Source organism: Gopherus flavomarginatus, chromosome 2, assembly GCF_025201925.1.
Source record: "Gopherus flavomarginatus isolate rGopFla2 chromosome 2, rGopFla2.mat.asm, whole genome shotgun sequence".
Taxonomy (NCBI): domain Eukaryota; kingdom Metazoa; phylum Chordata; order Testudines; family Testudinidae; genus Gopherus; species Gopherus flavomarginatus.
In genome coordinates this window covers 173,235,255-173,251,835 of record NC_066618.1, presented here as the reverse complement: position 1 = coordinate 173,251,835, position 16,581 = coordinate 173,235,255, and the positions used below count along the sequence as shown (strand labels likewise).

Below are 16,581 nucleotides of genomic sequence, written 5' to 3'. Positions count from 1 at the left end.
CTTGAGATGTAAAATGCAATGTAAAAGGGGGAGAGTGAAGGGAAGCCTGCACAGATGTGTTTACTGAAGCCATCAAAACCGAAGCGAGTGATAGAAACCAATAGAAGTGCAAGCATCCAAACAACACTTCCTGCTAAGTACTAACGTGGCTGAACAGAAAACAAAAAAAAGCTGTATTCTAGGATAATTTGACTGCCATGAGTAGTTACAAAGTTTCACACACATTGTGATGAAGAAAGCTTTGAGCCAAAGGCCCTTCTGGAGTTCCTGCCTCTGTATTCTGCTCTCTTTAACTCATGACAAAAAAAGTGCTATATTTATAGGGCCTGAGACTCGTCAAAGGAGCCTATGAAAACAAAGGTAAACCTTAATCTTGGTCCACTGTGCTGCAGCCCAGAAGGCATATGAAGCCCCAACACCGCTCTGCTAGAAAACAAACCAGGGGGCGGAGAGGAAAAAGATAGTTAAGAAGGATGCATACAATGATTCTCAAGCCCTGTGAAATGATGAGATCTCATGTCTAAAGGGAGTTCCATTAAAAAATGTTGAGCAACTGCAGTATCTTCCTATCCTTAGAACAGGAGGTGCCACAATAAATTAAACTAACATGGAATAGCAAATGTAACATTTTTAATGGTGCCCATTATACCAGAACAAAAATGAGCCCATTTCAAAGTGCAGCATCAGTTATCACAAATCCTTGCCAAGCCTTTCAATTTCTTCAAGGAGGAAGTCAATGTCTGATTTCCTAGTAGCTGGGTTGGAAAAGACCATTCTGAAAAAATTCACTTTGTCCCCATGTGGCTGGTAGCTAACCATCGTCATTCCTTCTTCTATCATCCGTGCTTTTATTTTTGGAGCAACCTGTATACAAAAAGTCAGCCATTGCAATTATTTTCCTTGTATATTTGGAAACTTCTCCCCCTCTCATTACAGCCAGATTTTGCAAGTCACAATAAAACAAAAAAGCTAGCATGATCAAAACTTCTTAAGACTGTTGCCATTGACATCAGTGAGAGTTCTGCATGAGTAAGAAGACAGAATTTTAGGATTTGTCCTTCTGTGTGTAATGTTAATATCGTATCTTATGTTAAATTAAAACCAGAAGGACAAATCTTAAGACATGATATTAACATTACACACAGAAGGACAAATCCTGAAGTCCTTACTCAGCTTTTACTCACTCCCTATACAGGCAAACCTCTTATTGATTTCAGTGACAACATTCTTATAAAGTTGCAGTCATGCTAGTTCATTTGTTTTCCCTAATTTTGCGCACTTAAAATTTTAGGTACTTCTATTCTGGGGCTTGTAGATTTTGGTTGGTAATATGTCCAAGATAATGGATGAACAAAATTTTTAATTTGCACACAAACATGTAGCATAGTGTTGCCTTGTTATTTGCTTGATTTGCGGATGTTATCACAGATTCTCAGCACCCAAATTGTGGGAACTCAAAATCAGAGGTTAGATTACATTGAAAAAATCAGGCCCCTTCTGCAAAGTTTCAATTTGCAATAAATAGTGAGTTGTACATGTGAGCTATTCTATATCACTTTTTATACCTTAAGTAGAGTTAACTAAGTTGTGTCCTACTCCTTTTTCCTTAACAACTTTAATTACTTTTTAAATATGTTGCGATGAGAATCAAGGTGGGTTTTTTTCTGCATCTTCATTATAGTTGGCTGTCTAATTTATGAGTTCCAATTTTCTTCTATTTGCCATCAATGCAGAACTCCTATCATAATATTGGGAAGGCAAAACAACTTTTCAAGGCCACTACCTGTGGCACTTCCTGGAAATCCTGAGTATCTAGGGCAGCTGAGCCCTGCACACTAACCTTGGATGCTAACATGCCCCCTTCTTATTATAATACATGTGATCTCCGGAGTGGGAATTCTGACTCCAAATCATATTTTGCATGGCACCCTGCTGCTGCCACATGATAAAGTGTTATTTTAGTTGTATGTAATATACAAATATATGGTACATTGTGCATATTTATTAAGAGGTTTTCTGTTGGTAGATTGTACATTTACAGAATTGAAAGCAAAGATATAGAATCCTCCCACTTGTCACCTGGACATTTCTGAACAGCCCTGCAGCCCAAATCAATGAGATTTGAAAACTGGAATTTGGTATGAAAATAATCCTTACTAAGGAAGAGTGCACAGCCTTGTTTTGGAAGACTGTTTGATTTGACCAAGATATGAGCATTTTAAAATCATGTAATGATTGTGCACTGTAGATTTTTTTTCCCTTTTACATGTTCACCTAGGTCAAGTTGTCCTGTGTATCTAGGTACAATAAAGTTAGCTTTGCTGTCATTAAACACCATAAAATAGGTCAATCACACTATACTATTGCCTCAACTCCCATGAATTCTGTAAGCTAAGCAAGGTCAGAGGAGGCCTGATTGACTAGACCTAGGTAAACTATGTAAAGTGAATACTTCTTCATGCATTCGAAGAAGTGGTTTTTTACCCCTGAAAGCTTATGCCCAAATAAATCTGTTAGTCTTTAAGGTGCCACCGGACTCCTTGTTGTTTTGGTGGATACAGACTAACACGGCTACCACTCTGATAAAGTGAACAAGTTATTCAATTAATGTAGCCCCTTTCTCTGCTTACAAAGGGACTTGAGCCAAGATTTTCAAGAGTGATAAGTCACTTTGGTGCTTTTGAACCTGCCCTCTGAAAAGTGAGGCTCCTTACATTGTCTCAGGTTGCGCACCAAAATATTTAGGTCCACTAGATTATTAGTCATTTAAAAAAAATCTCGGCCTTCTATTTTTGCATATTTGAAATTATCTGATGAATGGTTTATGCAAATATTTTGGACTGGGGATTCTTTGAAAACTATTCACTACAACTATTGATTTAGGTACCATAATTTAATATTAGTGCTCTATGATTTGTCACTTAAGTCTCATGTCCTTGTTTCTGTTTCCTAATTGAGTGATTTCAAAGCACAAAGAGAACATTTAAGGGGGCTGCAGGTACACTTGGAATAATGGTCTGTAATCATTCTTGTGTGTGGTGAGTCACTCCTACAAATGGTCAGAGAAAACTTTTCTCAAACACATTCAAAGGACTCTTTATCTGAATGAATTTTCATAATTTTTTAAAAGTTTGCTGTGCTCTAATTCTGACACTAAGGATGTGTCTGTGACATTATGGTTTTTCTTCTTTAGATGTCACACAAACTTTAGCATTTGAATCCTGATTAAACAACAAGGTTGTATGAAAATACGGGATGTATGAAGACTGAGAACTATCAATAGAGGCCTTATTAGTCACAACACCTCTGAATGTCAATATTAGAAATCTTACCTGATGAAGTAATTTCTCTCGTTCTGGCCCATTTGGTATTCTTCTAAGATTTGGTGGAATGTACCAGAAACACACATTGGTGAGTTCAGGCTTTAAAACAAAGATGTTTATTTCCCAGTAAACAATAATCATGATTATGCTATTAGGTCTAAGGTCAACAAGAGTTTAATACCAACAGTATCTAAATGACATAGGCATAAGTCCATTGAACATCACTCCAATGTTTCTAAGTCACTTTAGAAAATCCTACCTTACTTTTAGGTCACTTCTTCAAAACTGGCCCAGATTGATAATTACCACAAAAGTTGTTACTCTTGTGATGATTGTCTAGCAGTCTATGTGATATAGGGTTCACTCCTACAAGGTGTTGAGTACCCTGGCCTTGATCTAGCAGAGCACTAATTCATGTGCTTAACGGTATGTACATGAATTGTTCCATGATTAAGCGTAGTATTGCCACTCTCACAATTTTTGGTGAGTGCCAGGATTTCAGGGAGGACTGGAGTGCATATCGTGATGACATGAGAAGTCTAGATCCCTCATGAAATTAAGTGTCCCAGGAAGCCAGCAGAGTTTCCCCCTCTGATCACTTTTCCTCACAGGAGGGGAAAGGACAGAGCAAAAAGCTCAGCAGACTTGTAGCTCCACTTCCTCCTCCCAAGTCTCCTCCTGTGCCCAAGGGAGCAGGATGGGGCCTCTGCTCCTTTTCCTTTCCCCTGCATTATATGGCCTGGGAAAGGAGAGTGAGGGGTGAAGAGCTCTTGGAACTGCATCTCCCACCCCAATCCTGGAAAAGGGGAAAGCCCTGCTGCAGCCCTCCAAGAGAGGGACAGATGTGAGGCGGGGGGGAGGGAGGAGGAGAGGAGCTGAAACGATGGAGGTGGGGCTGATGGGGAGTATTGGGGACAAGATTAATTGCTGGGCAGGGGATAGGCAGATGTGGGGATGAGAACTCTTGGAGCGAGGCTAAAATGTCCTTAGCCAACACATTTTGGAGAGCGGACAACACTAACTGGTCACAAAACACTGTGGGTGGGCAAAGGCAGGGCCGACTCCAGCTTTTTTGCTGCCCCAAGTGGCGAAGAAAAAAAAACCTGGTTGAGCTGCTGCAGAATTGCCGCCGAAGAGAAAGAGAGGGAGTGAGAGACCCCCCACCGAACTGCTGCCGAAGACCCAGACGTGCTGCCCCAACAACAAACGGATGTGACGCCCCTTTCTATTGGCCTCCCCAGGCACCTGCTTCCTTCGCTGGTGCCTGGAGCTGGCCCTCGGCAGAGGGAGGTTAAAACTCAAGAGAAAGACTAAAAAAAATCTCCAGTGAAAAAAAACTGTTCAGTCAATGCAGCCACAAATTTACAGCCAGCTCTACTCTGTACCTTGCAGAATCAAGTCCTTAATTGCCCAGTTAATTGTTTACAACTGTCCATGTTATTGCAAAAGAAAACCATCACCTAAATTTGGTTTGCCACCTTTGTTTGTAATCCCAGAGGCTGGATGAGCAACACAGAGAATTTAAAAATACTCTGTTCATTCAGGAAATGGATATTATGGTGAGACTCATTTCTACTGTGCAAAATGAATATATCCTATCTATGAAGAGCCTATTTCAATTAGACAGGGAAAGTGACAACAGGAAAATAAGTTAGCTTTTTATATGGAAATTAAATCACATGTAAAGTAGATGAGAATACATACTGAAAAAGAGAACGGAGGAATATTTTGATACTTACTTCAGCATCAAATACAAGCTCAAAGTTCTCTCTTGAATTCAGTTTCTTGTAAAGATACTCAGCAAGTTCAAGGGATTTGTTGATAAGAATCTCAAAGCCTCGAGTGCCCTGTAGAATATCAATGCAAAACATATAGAAAGTGAGCTCCAAGAGTGGTTTGAGCCATGTTGGGAAAAACAAACAATAATTTTATTGTACAGGAATGAGCTTGAAGGAGAGAATGGAGGGTACTGTCCTGAGGAACTGTATTTTATTGTTTTGCGGCATATAACTTATTGATGCTCATTCTATATAACATACAGAACCTCATTCTAAAAAGGTTCGCTTTTAAAAGAAGTATGGATCTACATAACAATTGAGCTTAAACTAAAACCACATCAAATGAAGTCTAATCTATCTGAGCTTTTGAATGCATGGTAGGGATTGAACTTTGACAGATCTTTATAACCAATTTAGTTGATAAATTATGCTCCCCTCCTTTTTTTTCTTTACCTTGCCATTGAGGACATATTTCCTATTTAGGGGATAATGGGGTTTACTCCAGTAGCTAATATAGCACTGTTTTAACGGATTCAGAATTTGGCTATGCTTCTTGTCCTAATCTTTGTTCCACTATTGTTGAAATTCTAACTCGTTTTTGTAAATTATAAATCAGGGGTTGGCAATCTTTTGGAAGTAGTGTGCCGAGTCTTCATTTATTCACTCTAATTTAAGGTTTTGCAGGCCAGTAACACATTTTAACATTTTCAGAAGGTCTCTTTCTATAAGTCTATAATATATAACTGAACTATTGCTGTATGTAAAGCAAATAAGCTTTTTAAAATGTTTAAGAAGCTTCACTTAAAATTAAATTAAAATGCAGAGCCCCCTGGCCCAGTGGCCAGGATCCGGGCAATGTGAGTGACACCAAAAATCAGCTCACGTGCAGCCTTCGGCACGTGTGCCATAGGTTGTCTACCCCTGTTATAAATAAATCATAAAGTCAGAATTGTATATCACATTACACTATCGTTGAATGTCTCTTCTACACAAAAAAGACTGAGCATTAGGCAGTGATGCTCCTATTTATCATTTAATATTTACTTTGCTTGGAATAACAGCTATTGTTTATGTGCTTTGTTTTTGATGCTGCAAAACTTTAAGACTAGGTATGCACTTTTTCTTCTGTCCATGCAACATCTGTTTTCTCATGCAATATTTATCTTATTTCAGATTAACGCTATAGTATCCTCCCCAACTCAAGGAAACAGTTCAGTTTTACATATAAAGTAAAAAATACACACCTTTTCTGAAATATACAGAGCAAAGCCCCTCACGACAGGAGTCTTACCATTTTTATTGCAAAGCTCTTTGACAGGTTTCAAAAATAAAGCACCCCAGTAATGAAATTGGTTATTACAAATCTTTAGGGGCCTAATTCTGAGAGGGAATGAAATCAACGGCAGCTTAGAGCAATCAGCCCCTTCCCGAATAGGGTTTTAGATAGGGGGAGGGGGAAACAGATTTTAAATAGCAATAGGTGAGCCTAAAAGAGATTTGGAGCTTCAGATAAGTACCCAGAAGACCACAAACCTGAGTCTGTTCACAGTTACAGGGTATAAATAAACAATAACTTCATTGACTTTAATGGATTTATAGATTGTTTATCAGGCAGTATATACCTGTGTCTCCTCAGTCTGCAAAACTGAACTGGCAATGTCATAAGCATTTGCCTCCTAATGAATTGTTCAGTATGTATAAGTCAGAAACAATGCAAGAACAATCTTCTAGGTGATATTTTGGAATTTACAGTTATGTCAACGGGGTTGACATTGCTCGATATCTCGCAGTATCAGAGCTCTTGTCTAATGTAACCATGAAGTACATATGTTAATAAAAATGAAAGTTAGTCTTTTTGGGACCTTAAAAACAGTTTAGATTATGGATGAAGGATCATTTTAGTTCCTGTATTGTTATGTATGCATTTTCTTAGTTCTCATCACAATAGTATCTATTCACCGCATGCTTAGATTAAATCAATATCAGTAGTTTAGAAAGAGAAGGATCCAATTCTCCATAGTCTGTCAGTTATTTACCGGTAAATAAGAATAAGAAAAGCTATACCGAGTCAGACCAAAGGTCCATCTAGCCCAGTATCCTATCTTCCAACAGCAGCCAATGCCAGGCGCCCCAGAGAGAATTAACAGAATAGGTTATCATCAAGTGATCCAGCCCCTGTCGCCCATTCCCAGCTTCTGGCAAACAAAGGCTAGGGACGCCATCTCTGCCCATCCTGGCTAATAGCCATTGATGAACCATGTTGTAAAGTGTACATGTTGGTCCTGGGAATATGTTGCTGGAGCTATGTAGCTGCCCAATGCAAATGAAAGAGGAGTTTAATGCTGATCTAAAGCTTAGAAGGTTTGAACTCAGTGTGATTTCTACAGTTTCACAGATGGGAGTGCTCCACTAAGAACTTCCTGTTACCACTTCCTCTCAACTAAACCATACATTTAAAGTTTGATTTTAAGCTTTAACTTTCATTCCACCTATGCATCAGTTTGAGTGGCTAAAGAACATTTATTTTTCTGGTTAAAGCTGCATTTCTGTAGACCTTTCCTACCTTAGCTTTCCACATTAGCCAAAGTTTGAAGACATCAACATGCCGGCCACACTGAATGGTCTTGTCCCCTGTGTCATAAGTTGTATCATACTGTTTGTCTGGTTGGAACAGATACCCAGCACACATCTGATTACAGGCTTGCAGAAGACCCTAGAGCAGGAATACAACCATAAATATGCATGCTATATTTATGAACAAGATTCATTTCAGAATGTCCATTCAACTACTGAACTTGGGTTAGAAATGAGCAAGTGGTAGGATAATTACACTGAAATACAAACACATTCCCATTGAGAACAATGTTACATTTAGGGCTTGTCTATATGAACAGTAAGTGCGCAGCAATCGGGAGGGTAAATCTCTCTCTCTCTCTCTCTAGCCTGCTGACATAACCTTAGTCCCAGATTTGGACCTTAGCGTCCAAAATATGGGGGTTAGCATGAAAACCTCCAAGCTTAGCTACCAGCTTGGACCTGGTACCTGCTGCCACCACCCAAAAAATTAGAGTGTTTTGGGGCACTCTGGTCCCTCTGAAAAACCTTCCCTGGGGACCCCAAGACCCAAATCCCTTGAGTCTCACAACCAAGGGAAATAATCCTTTTTCCCTTCCCCCCTCCAGGTGCTCCTGGAGAGATACACAGACACAAGCTCTGTGAACCCAAACAGAGTGAATCTCCCTCTCTGTTCCCAATCCTGGAAACAAAAAGTACTTTCCTATTCCCCCCAGAGGGAATGCAAAATCAGGCTAGCGATCCAACACACAAATCTCCCCTTGATTTCTTCCTCCCACCAATTCCCTGGTGAGTACAGACTCAATTTCCCTGAAGTAAAGAAAAACTCCAACAGGTCTTAAAAGAAAGCTTTATATAAAAAGAAAGAAAAATAAGTACAAATGTTCTCTCTGTATTAAGATGATACAACACAGGGTCAATTGCTTAAAAGAATATTGAATAAACAGCCCTATTCCAAAAGAATACAAATCAAAGCACTCCAGCACTTATATTCATGCAAATACCAAAGAAAAGAAACCATATAACTTACTATCTGATCTCTTTGTCCTTACATTTAGAAACAGAAGACTAGAAAGTAGAACTACTTCTCCAAAGCTCAGAGAAAGCAGGCAGCCAGAAAACAAAGACAAAAGACTCAGACACTCAATTCCCTCCACCCAAAGTTGAAAAAATCCGGTTTCCTGATTGGTCCTCTGGTCAGGTGCTTCAGGTGAAAGAGACATTAACCCTTAGCTATCTGTTTATGACACGCCCCCCAAATTGCAGACAGTGGGGAAGCTCACTGGCGGCGATTTCCTTCTAGAACTTTAAAATAAACAGATTAATACAACACATGCACCTTTACATATACTACTAAGTATATAACTAACAGACTTCTACATTTTAAGAAAACTTTTTAACTACTGAATTCTGGGAAACTTTCACGGGAGAGTGCATCAGCTACTTTGTTAGAAGCTCCTGTGATGTGTTGAATTTCAAAATCAAAATCTTGGAGAGCTAAACTCCAACGAAGAAGTTTTTTGTTGTTCCCCTTGGCAGTATGAAGCCACTTTAGTGCAGCATGGTCAGTTTGTAGTTGGAACCGCCGTCCCCAAACATATGGGCGTAGCTTTTCCAGGGCGTACACAATGGCATAGCATTCCTTTTCACTGACTGACCAGTGACTTTCCCTCTCAGACAGTTTCTTGCTGAGAAACACGACAGGATGGAAGTTGTGATCTGTTGCTTCCTGCATGAGCACTGCTCCTATACCACGCTCAGATGCATCCGTGGTTACTAGGAATGGCTTGTCAAAGTCCGGGGCCCTGAGCACAGGGTCAGACATGAGCGTTGCCTTAAGTTGGGTAAAGGCCTTTTGACACTCATCAGTCCACTTAACTGCATTTGGCTGGGTCTTTTTGGTCAGGTCGGTCAATGGGGCAGCGATTTGGCTGTAGTGTGGTACAAATCGCCTGTAGTATCCGGCCAAGCCTAAGAAGGATTGGACCTGCTTTTTTGACTTTGGGACAGGCCACTTTTGGATAGCATCCACCTTGGCCTGTAGGGGGTTTATGGTTCCTCGACCCACCTGGTGCCCCAGGTAAGTCACTCTGTTTTGGCCTATTTGACACTTTTTGGCCTTAACAGTTAGTCCTGCCTGCCTGATGCGCTCAAAGACCTTTTCCAGGTGTAGTAGGTGTTCGGGCCAGGAGTCTGAAAAAATGGCCACATCATCGAGGTAGGCAACTGCAAATTCTCCCAGTCCAGCTAGTAGACCATCTACCAGCCTCTGGAAGGTGGCGGGTGCATTTCGAAGGCCGAAAGGAAGGACATTGAATTCATACACCCCCGCATGGGTGACGAATGCTGACCTCTCCTTGGCAGGTTCATCTAGCGGTACTTGCCAGTACCCCTTGGTTAAGTCTATTGTAGAGATGAACTGGGCACGTCCCAACTTTTCCAATAGCTCATCGGTGCGTGGCATTGGATAGTTGTCCGGACGAGTTACCGCATTTAGCTTACGGTAGTCCACGCAAAAGCGTATTTCCCCATCTGGTTTGGGTACCAGAACCACTGGAGATGCCCATGCACTGGTAGATGAGCGGATTATACCCATCTGTAGCATGTTCTGGATCTCCCGTTCTATAGCAGCTTGGGCATGAGGAGACACCCGGTAGGGTGGGGTTCTGATCGGGTGAGCATTACCTGTGTCAATGGAGTGGTATGCCCGCTCAGTCCGTCCTGGGGTGGCTGAGAACAATGGGGCGAAGCTAGTGCACAGCTCCTTGATTTGTTGCCGCTGCAGACGTTCCAGGGTGGTTGAGAGGTTCACCTCTTCCACGCCACCGTCTTTTTTCCCGTCGTAGTAGACACTGTCAGGCCACTCAGCCTCATCTCCCTGGACTGTAAACTGACAAACCTGTAAGTCTCTGGAATAGAAAGGCTTGAGAGAATTAACATGGTACACTTTAGGCTTTAGTGAGGAATTGGGAAATGCTATGAGGTAGTTTACAGCTCCCAGGCGCTCTTGGACCGTGAATGGCCCTTCCCATGATGCTTCCATCTTATGGGCCTGTTGCGCCTTCAAGACCATAACCTGGTCTCCTACCTTGAAAGAACGTTCTCTGGCATGTCTGTCATACCAGGCCTTTTGCTCTTCTTGAGCATCCTTTAGGTTCTCTCTAGCAAGGGCTAAAGAGTGTCGGAGGGTGCTTTGTAGGTTGCTTACAAAGTCCAGAATGTTAGTTCCTGGAGAAGGCGTAAACCCCTCCCATTGCTGCTTCACCAACTGTAATGGCCCCTTAACCTCGTGACCATACACAAGTTCAAATGGTGAAAACCCTAAACTGGGATGTGGTACAGCCCTGTAGGCAAACAGCAACTGCTGCAACACTAGGTCCCAATTATTGGAGAATTCGTTGATGAATTTTCGTATCATGGCCCCCAAAGTTCCATTGAACCTTTCCACCAGGCCATTGGTTTGATGGTGGTATGGGGTGGCAACCAAGTGATTCACCCCATGAGTTTCCCACAGTTTTTCCATGGTCCCTGCCAGGAAATTAGACCCTGAATCTGTAAGGATGTCGCAGGGCCAACCTACCCTGGCAAAGATGTCTGTTAGGGCCAGGCACACAGTGTTAGCCCTGGTGTTGCCTAGAGCGACTGCTTCTGGCCATCGGGTAGCAAAGTCCACTAAAGTCAGTACGTACTGCTTTCCTCTGGGCGTCTTTTTTGGGAAAGGGCCCAGAATATCCACAGCTACTCGCTGAAATGGGACCTCAATTATGGGGAGCGGCTGGAGAGGGGCCTTGACCTGGTCTTGAGGCTTTCCCACTCTTTGGCATACCTCACAAGACCGGACATACTTGGCAACATCCTTGCCCATCCCCTCCCAGTGGAAGGACTTCCCCAACCGGTCTTTGGTTCTGTTCACCCCAGCATGGCCACTGGGATGATCATGGGCTAAGCTTAAGAGCTTCCCTCGGTACTTAGTTGGAACCACCAACTGTTTTTGCGGCTGCCATTCTTCCCGGTGTCCACCAGAAAGAATTTCCTTGTACAAAAGTCCTTGGTCTATAACAAACCGGGATCGATTAGAAGAGCTGAGAGGCGGTGGGGTGCTCCGTGCCGCCGCCCAAGCTTTCTGAAGGCTGTCATCTGCTTCCTGCTCAGCCTGGAACTGTTCCCTTGAGGCTGGGGTCACCAGTTCTTCCTCAGACTGTGGACTTGGGCTTGGTCCCTCTGGAAGCGATGTAGGTGATGGGGTTGTTTCCGTTGCTGGTGAACCGCTCTCCGCTGGTGCACCTGAGGGTATTTCAGGCTCTGGCTGAGCCTTTTGGGTATGGCTGTCTGTTGCTTCTGCCAGTTTTGGCTCGCTGGCGCCCTCTGGCGTTGAGTTTGAAGATGTAGTTGCACTTGCTGGTGCTGGTTGCTGTTCCAGTTCCGGGCCTGGGACTGGAGATGCTGTGGCTGTTTCAGTGGTAGGCATGGAATCCGGGTCCTCTACCTCTGTCTGGATCTCTGGTAACACAGACGGGGCCTCTGTGGACGGTTCAGGAACAGGAATGGGTCTGGAAGCTTGCCTGGTTTGGCTACGTGTAACCATTCCCACTCTCTTGGCCCGCCTCACCTGGTTGGCCAAGTCTTCCCCCAGTAGCATGGGGATAGGATAATTGTCATAGACTGCAAAAGTCCACATTCCTGACCAGCCTTTGTACTGGACAGGCAGTTGAGCTGTAGGCAAGTCTACAGCTTGTGACATGAAGGGGTAAATTGTAACTTTGGCCTTTGGGTTGATGAATTTGGGGTCAACCAAGGATTGGTGGATAGCTGACACTTGTGCCCCCGTGTCTCTCCACGCAGTAACCTTCTTTCCGCCCACTCTCAAATTTTCCCTTCGCTCCAAGGGTATTTGAGAGGCATCCGGGCCTGGGGATCTTTGGTGTGATGGTGGTGTAATGAATTGCACTCGCATGGTGTTCTTGGGACACTTGGCCTTGATATGTCCCAGTTCATTACACTTAAAGCATCTTCCATCTGATGGGTCACTGGGCCGAGGTGAGTTACTGGAGACTGGTGAGGTTGAAGGGTAGGGTATCTGTGGCTTTACTTGGGTGGTATGTGGGGTCTTTGGCTGTCCTCGGTTGTAGGGTTTATGGTCTGTGTGCCCCCTGGGGTAATCGTTCCCCTTGACAGTAGCTTTCTTGCTTTCTGCCAGTTCCATCCATTTGGCTCCAATCTCCCCCGCCTCAGCGATATTCTTGGGGTTTCCATCTTGTATGTACCGCGTGATGTCTTCAGGAACACCATCCAAGAACTGCTCCATTTGTATGAGGAGGTTCAGTTCTTCCAAGGTTTGAATGTTGTTTCCTGTTAGCCAGGCCTCATAGTTTTTTGCAATGTAGTAGGCGTGTTTGGGAAATGACACCTCTGGTTTCCACTTTTGGGTTCTGAAGCGCCGACGGGCATGATCTGGGGTTATCCCCATCCTGTATCTGGCCTTGGTTAGAAAAAGTTTATAGTCATTCATTTGGTGCTTAGGCATTTCAGCTGCCACTTCTGCTAAAGGTCCACTGAGCTGTGACCTCAATTCTACCATGTACTGGTCTTCGGGAATGCTGTACCCAAGACAGGCTCTTTCAAAATTTTCCAAGAAGGCCTCGGTGTCATCACCTGCCTTGTAGGTGGGAAATTTCCTGTGCTGTGGAGCAATAATTGGCGCCGGGTTGTTAGGGTTGGCTGGCACATGCAGCCCAGCTTTTGCCAACTCCAGTTCATGTTTTCTCTGTTTTTCCTTCTCTTCATTCTCTTTTTGTTGTTTTTCCATTTCTTTTTGGTGCTTTTCCATTTCTCGGCGGTGGGCCAACTCTTCTTCTGCTTGTTTCCTTCGGTAGGCCACCTCTTCTTCTTCTAGTTTTCTTTTGTGTGCTGCCTCCTTGGCTGCCTCTTTGGCTGCCTGTTCTCTTTGGTAGGCTGCCTCTTTGATCTGTTCTTCTCTTTCTTTCATCTCCATCTCTTTTTGTTTTATTTCCAGTTGTCGCCTGTGTTCAGCTTCTTTGATTTGTTCTTCGGCGTCAATTTTTGCCTTAGAAGTCATGGTTCCTGTTTTCTTGTGTTGGGGTGCCCTCCGGTGTTTATCTTCTGAACTGCAGGTTCTCTGTTGCCTCCTGAAGTCTGCCTAGCAACAGTGCCTTTAGCTAATTTTCCTTTTCTCTCTCTAGCTAATGTTCAATGAAGGGAAACCAGAAAAACCACTTTATTTGCATGCCTATAAGTGCTGGTACTTGCCTCCTAATGGGAGGGCTATTGCATGACAAAAGACCCTTAACATGCAAGCCACAAACTGCGAGAGAGAGCAGAAAAAAAAATTCTCTCTGGTTCCCTTTTAAAACCAACTGCTTCTCTCTGCTAAAAAGCCCTTAGCAGAGAAAAGAAAAATATAATATTTCTACTGGCTTCTGGATTCTGTCTATCTCCCACCAGCTGCACACCATGACATAACCTTAGTCCCAGATTTGGACCTTAGCGTCCAAAATATGGGGGTTAGCATGAAAACCTCCAAGCTTAGCTACCAGCTTGGACCTGGTACCTGCTGCCACCACCCAAAAAATTAGAGTGTTTTGGGGCACTCTGGTCCCTCTGAAAAACCTTCCCTGGGGACCCCAAGACCCAAATCCCTTGAGTCTCACAACCAAGGGAAATAATCCTTTTTCCCTTCCCCCCTCCAGGTGCTCCTGGAGAGATACACAGACACAAGCTCTGTGAACCCAAACAGAGTGAATCTCCCTCTCTGTTCCCAATCCTGGAAACAAAAAGTACTTTCCTATTCCCCCCAGAGGGAATGCAAAATCAGGCTAGCGATCCAACACACAAATCTCCCCTTGATTTCTTCCTCCCACCAATTCCCTGGTGAGTACAGACTCAATTTCCCTGAAGTAAAGAAAAACTCCAACAGGTCTTAAAAGAAAGCTTTATATAAAAAGAAAGAAAAATAAGTACAAATGTTCTCTCTGTATTAAGATGATACAACACAGGGTCAATTGCTTAAAAGAATATTGAATAAACAGCCCTATTCCAAAAGAATACAAATCAAAGCACTCCAGCACTTATATTCATGCAAATACCAAAGAAAAGAAACCATATAACTTACTATCTGATCTCTTTGTCCTTACACTTAGAAACAGAAGACTAGAAAGTAGAACTACTTCTCCAAAGCTCAGAGAAAGCAGGCAGCCAGAAAACAAAGACAAAAGACTCAGACACTCAATTCCCTCCACCCAAAGTTGAAAAAATCCGGTTTCCTGATTGGTCCTCTGGTCAGGTGCTTCAGGTGAAAGAGACATTAACCCTTAGCTATCTGTTTATGACACCTGCCATGCACTAATCATCCATATGGACCCTACTGCTGGGCACTAAAAGTTCGCAGGGCACTTTGATCCACTCTTGTGTCAAAGTGAGGTAGATCAAAGTGACCTAGGGAATTTTTAGTATAATGTTGCAAGATCCACACAGACAACTAGTGTATATCAGGATAGCGCAAGGTAGATTGACACCTCTGCTTGCCCTGCACAGTTTGTATAAACAAATTCTTAGTCTTTGTTGTGTATTTGGTTGTCGTGGTAACAGAATCTTGTTCTTGTTATGGCAATGGATTTAGATTATTAGGGGATAGCCCTGTCAGTTTTGGCTGGTTTTTGTTTAGTTCGTCTTGATCTGTAGAATTTATTAAATAGGACCTTCATCAGGCATATGACACTGAGCCCCATATCATGCATATATACAAAAAAATGCAGAATGAAATCCTGAATATGTAAAATTTTATCTAATTGCCCCCTTTATTATGCTAGAGTCATAATATTTGTGTGTTTTATGGATACTGTGTGAGTTACCAATGGTTATAACCATTGTTCATAGCTTATGGAGTAAGCAAGGATATTGATAGCCTTACATTCATCTGAAGGGGAGAGATCATTTAAGTCTTGGTAATATACACTCATATAATAATAATGATTTCTCCATAAGACATCAAGTCCATTTTCCACATATTTTTCTTAAAAAAATAAAATAAAATAAAAAAAGTCTTTCATTTTTTTTAAAGCACTTAACAGTTTCTTTGGACTTTGTGGTAAAGATCTCTGCATAAAGCACTACAGAATTTGATCTGTGTGTCTCTGATGAAGCAATACATTTTATTCTCAACCTAAATTTGCAAGCGGACAGCTCACGATGCTGCTGAAAGCTATTTCTGCTATGAAAAGAGAATCTACTACAGACTGAGGAGATAAAAGAAACATAATGAAGAAAAATATAGTAAGGACCTTAAGTCTTAGAATGATGGTATCTTACCAAATACCAACCAAATAAATGCTTAGGAAACCATGTGTAAATTGCACACTGGTCTATGTTAAACATTTACTTTTCCATGGTATTTGATTTTACTGATTAAATCATGGGGTTTCCTAAGTTGCCACAGAATGGGAAATAAGGTATATGGTAAATTTAACTGCCAGTTGATAAATGCTGGCTTTTTTGTAATAGCTTCCAATGTGTGTCTGTGTTTGTACATACCATGGAAAAAACTTTATTAACACAATGTTAAGATTATAAAAAGGTAAAACTCAAGACCAAGAAAACTCAATGGTTAAGGGTTTCACAATAATATCAACTCAGACATATTGCATAGTATTGTATGCTGTATTAGAGTATACATTTAAAACAAATGGTAATCTCATATTCTATTTATTTGGAAAGATACATTCCACTTGTCAGTCATTAGTGTGACAGATAACCTTTGATATCAAAAGATGGGTTGCCTCCAGAGAAGATATGTTTATGGCAAACAGGAATCAGTGAATTGTCTGCTATTCTGATTCAAATATCCAGACAGAGGATATTCAGAGGAATGGCTTACCAAGGGATGTGATGTG

The 16,581-nt window shown here is 42.2% G+C and overlaps 1 protein-coding gene across 3 annotated transcripts in view; it reads right to left on the bottom strand.

Annotated features, from left to right (window-relative positions):
• Positions 1–613: 613 nt before the first annotated feature.
• The window catches only part of LOC127044827 (glutamate decarboxylase 1-like), a 75,175-nt gene continuing 59,207 nt past the window's right edge, over positions 614–16,581 (bottom strand). For all 3 annotated transcript variants that reach the window (XM_050940040.1, XM_050940041.1, XM_050940042.1), the window contains 4 exons: positions 7,665–7,814; positions 5,063–5,170; positions 3,333–3,422; positions 614–864 (listed from right to left, as the gene is read on the bottom strand). In XM_050940040.1, the coding sequence (XP_050795997.1) occupies positions 691–864; positions 3,333–3,422; positions 5,063–5,170; positions 7,665–7,814 (522 nt within the window). In that variant the 3' untranslated portion in view covers positions 614–690. The remainder of the gene's footprint in view (positions 865–3,332; positions 3,423–5,062; positions 5,171–7,664; positions 7,815–16,581) is intronic.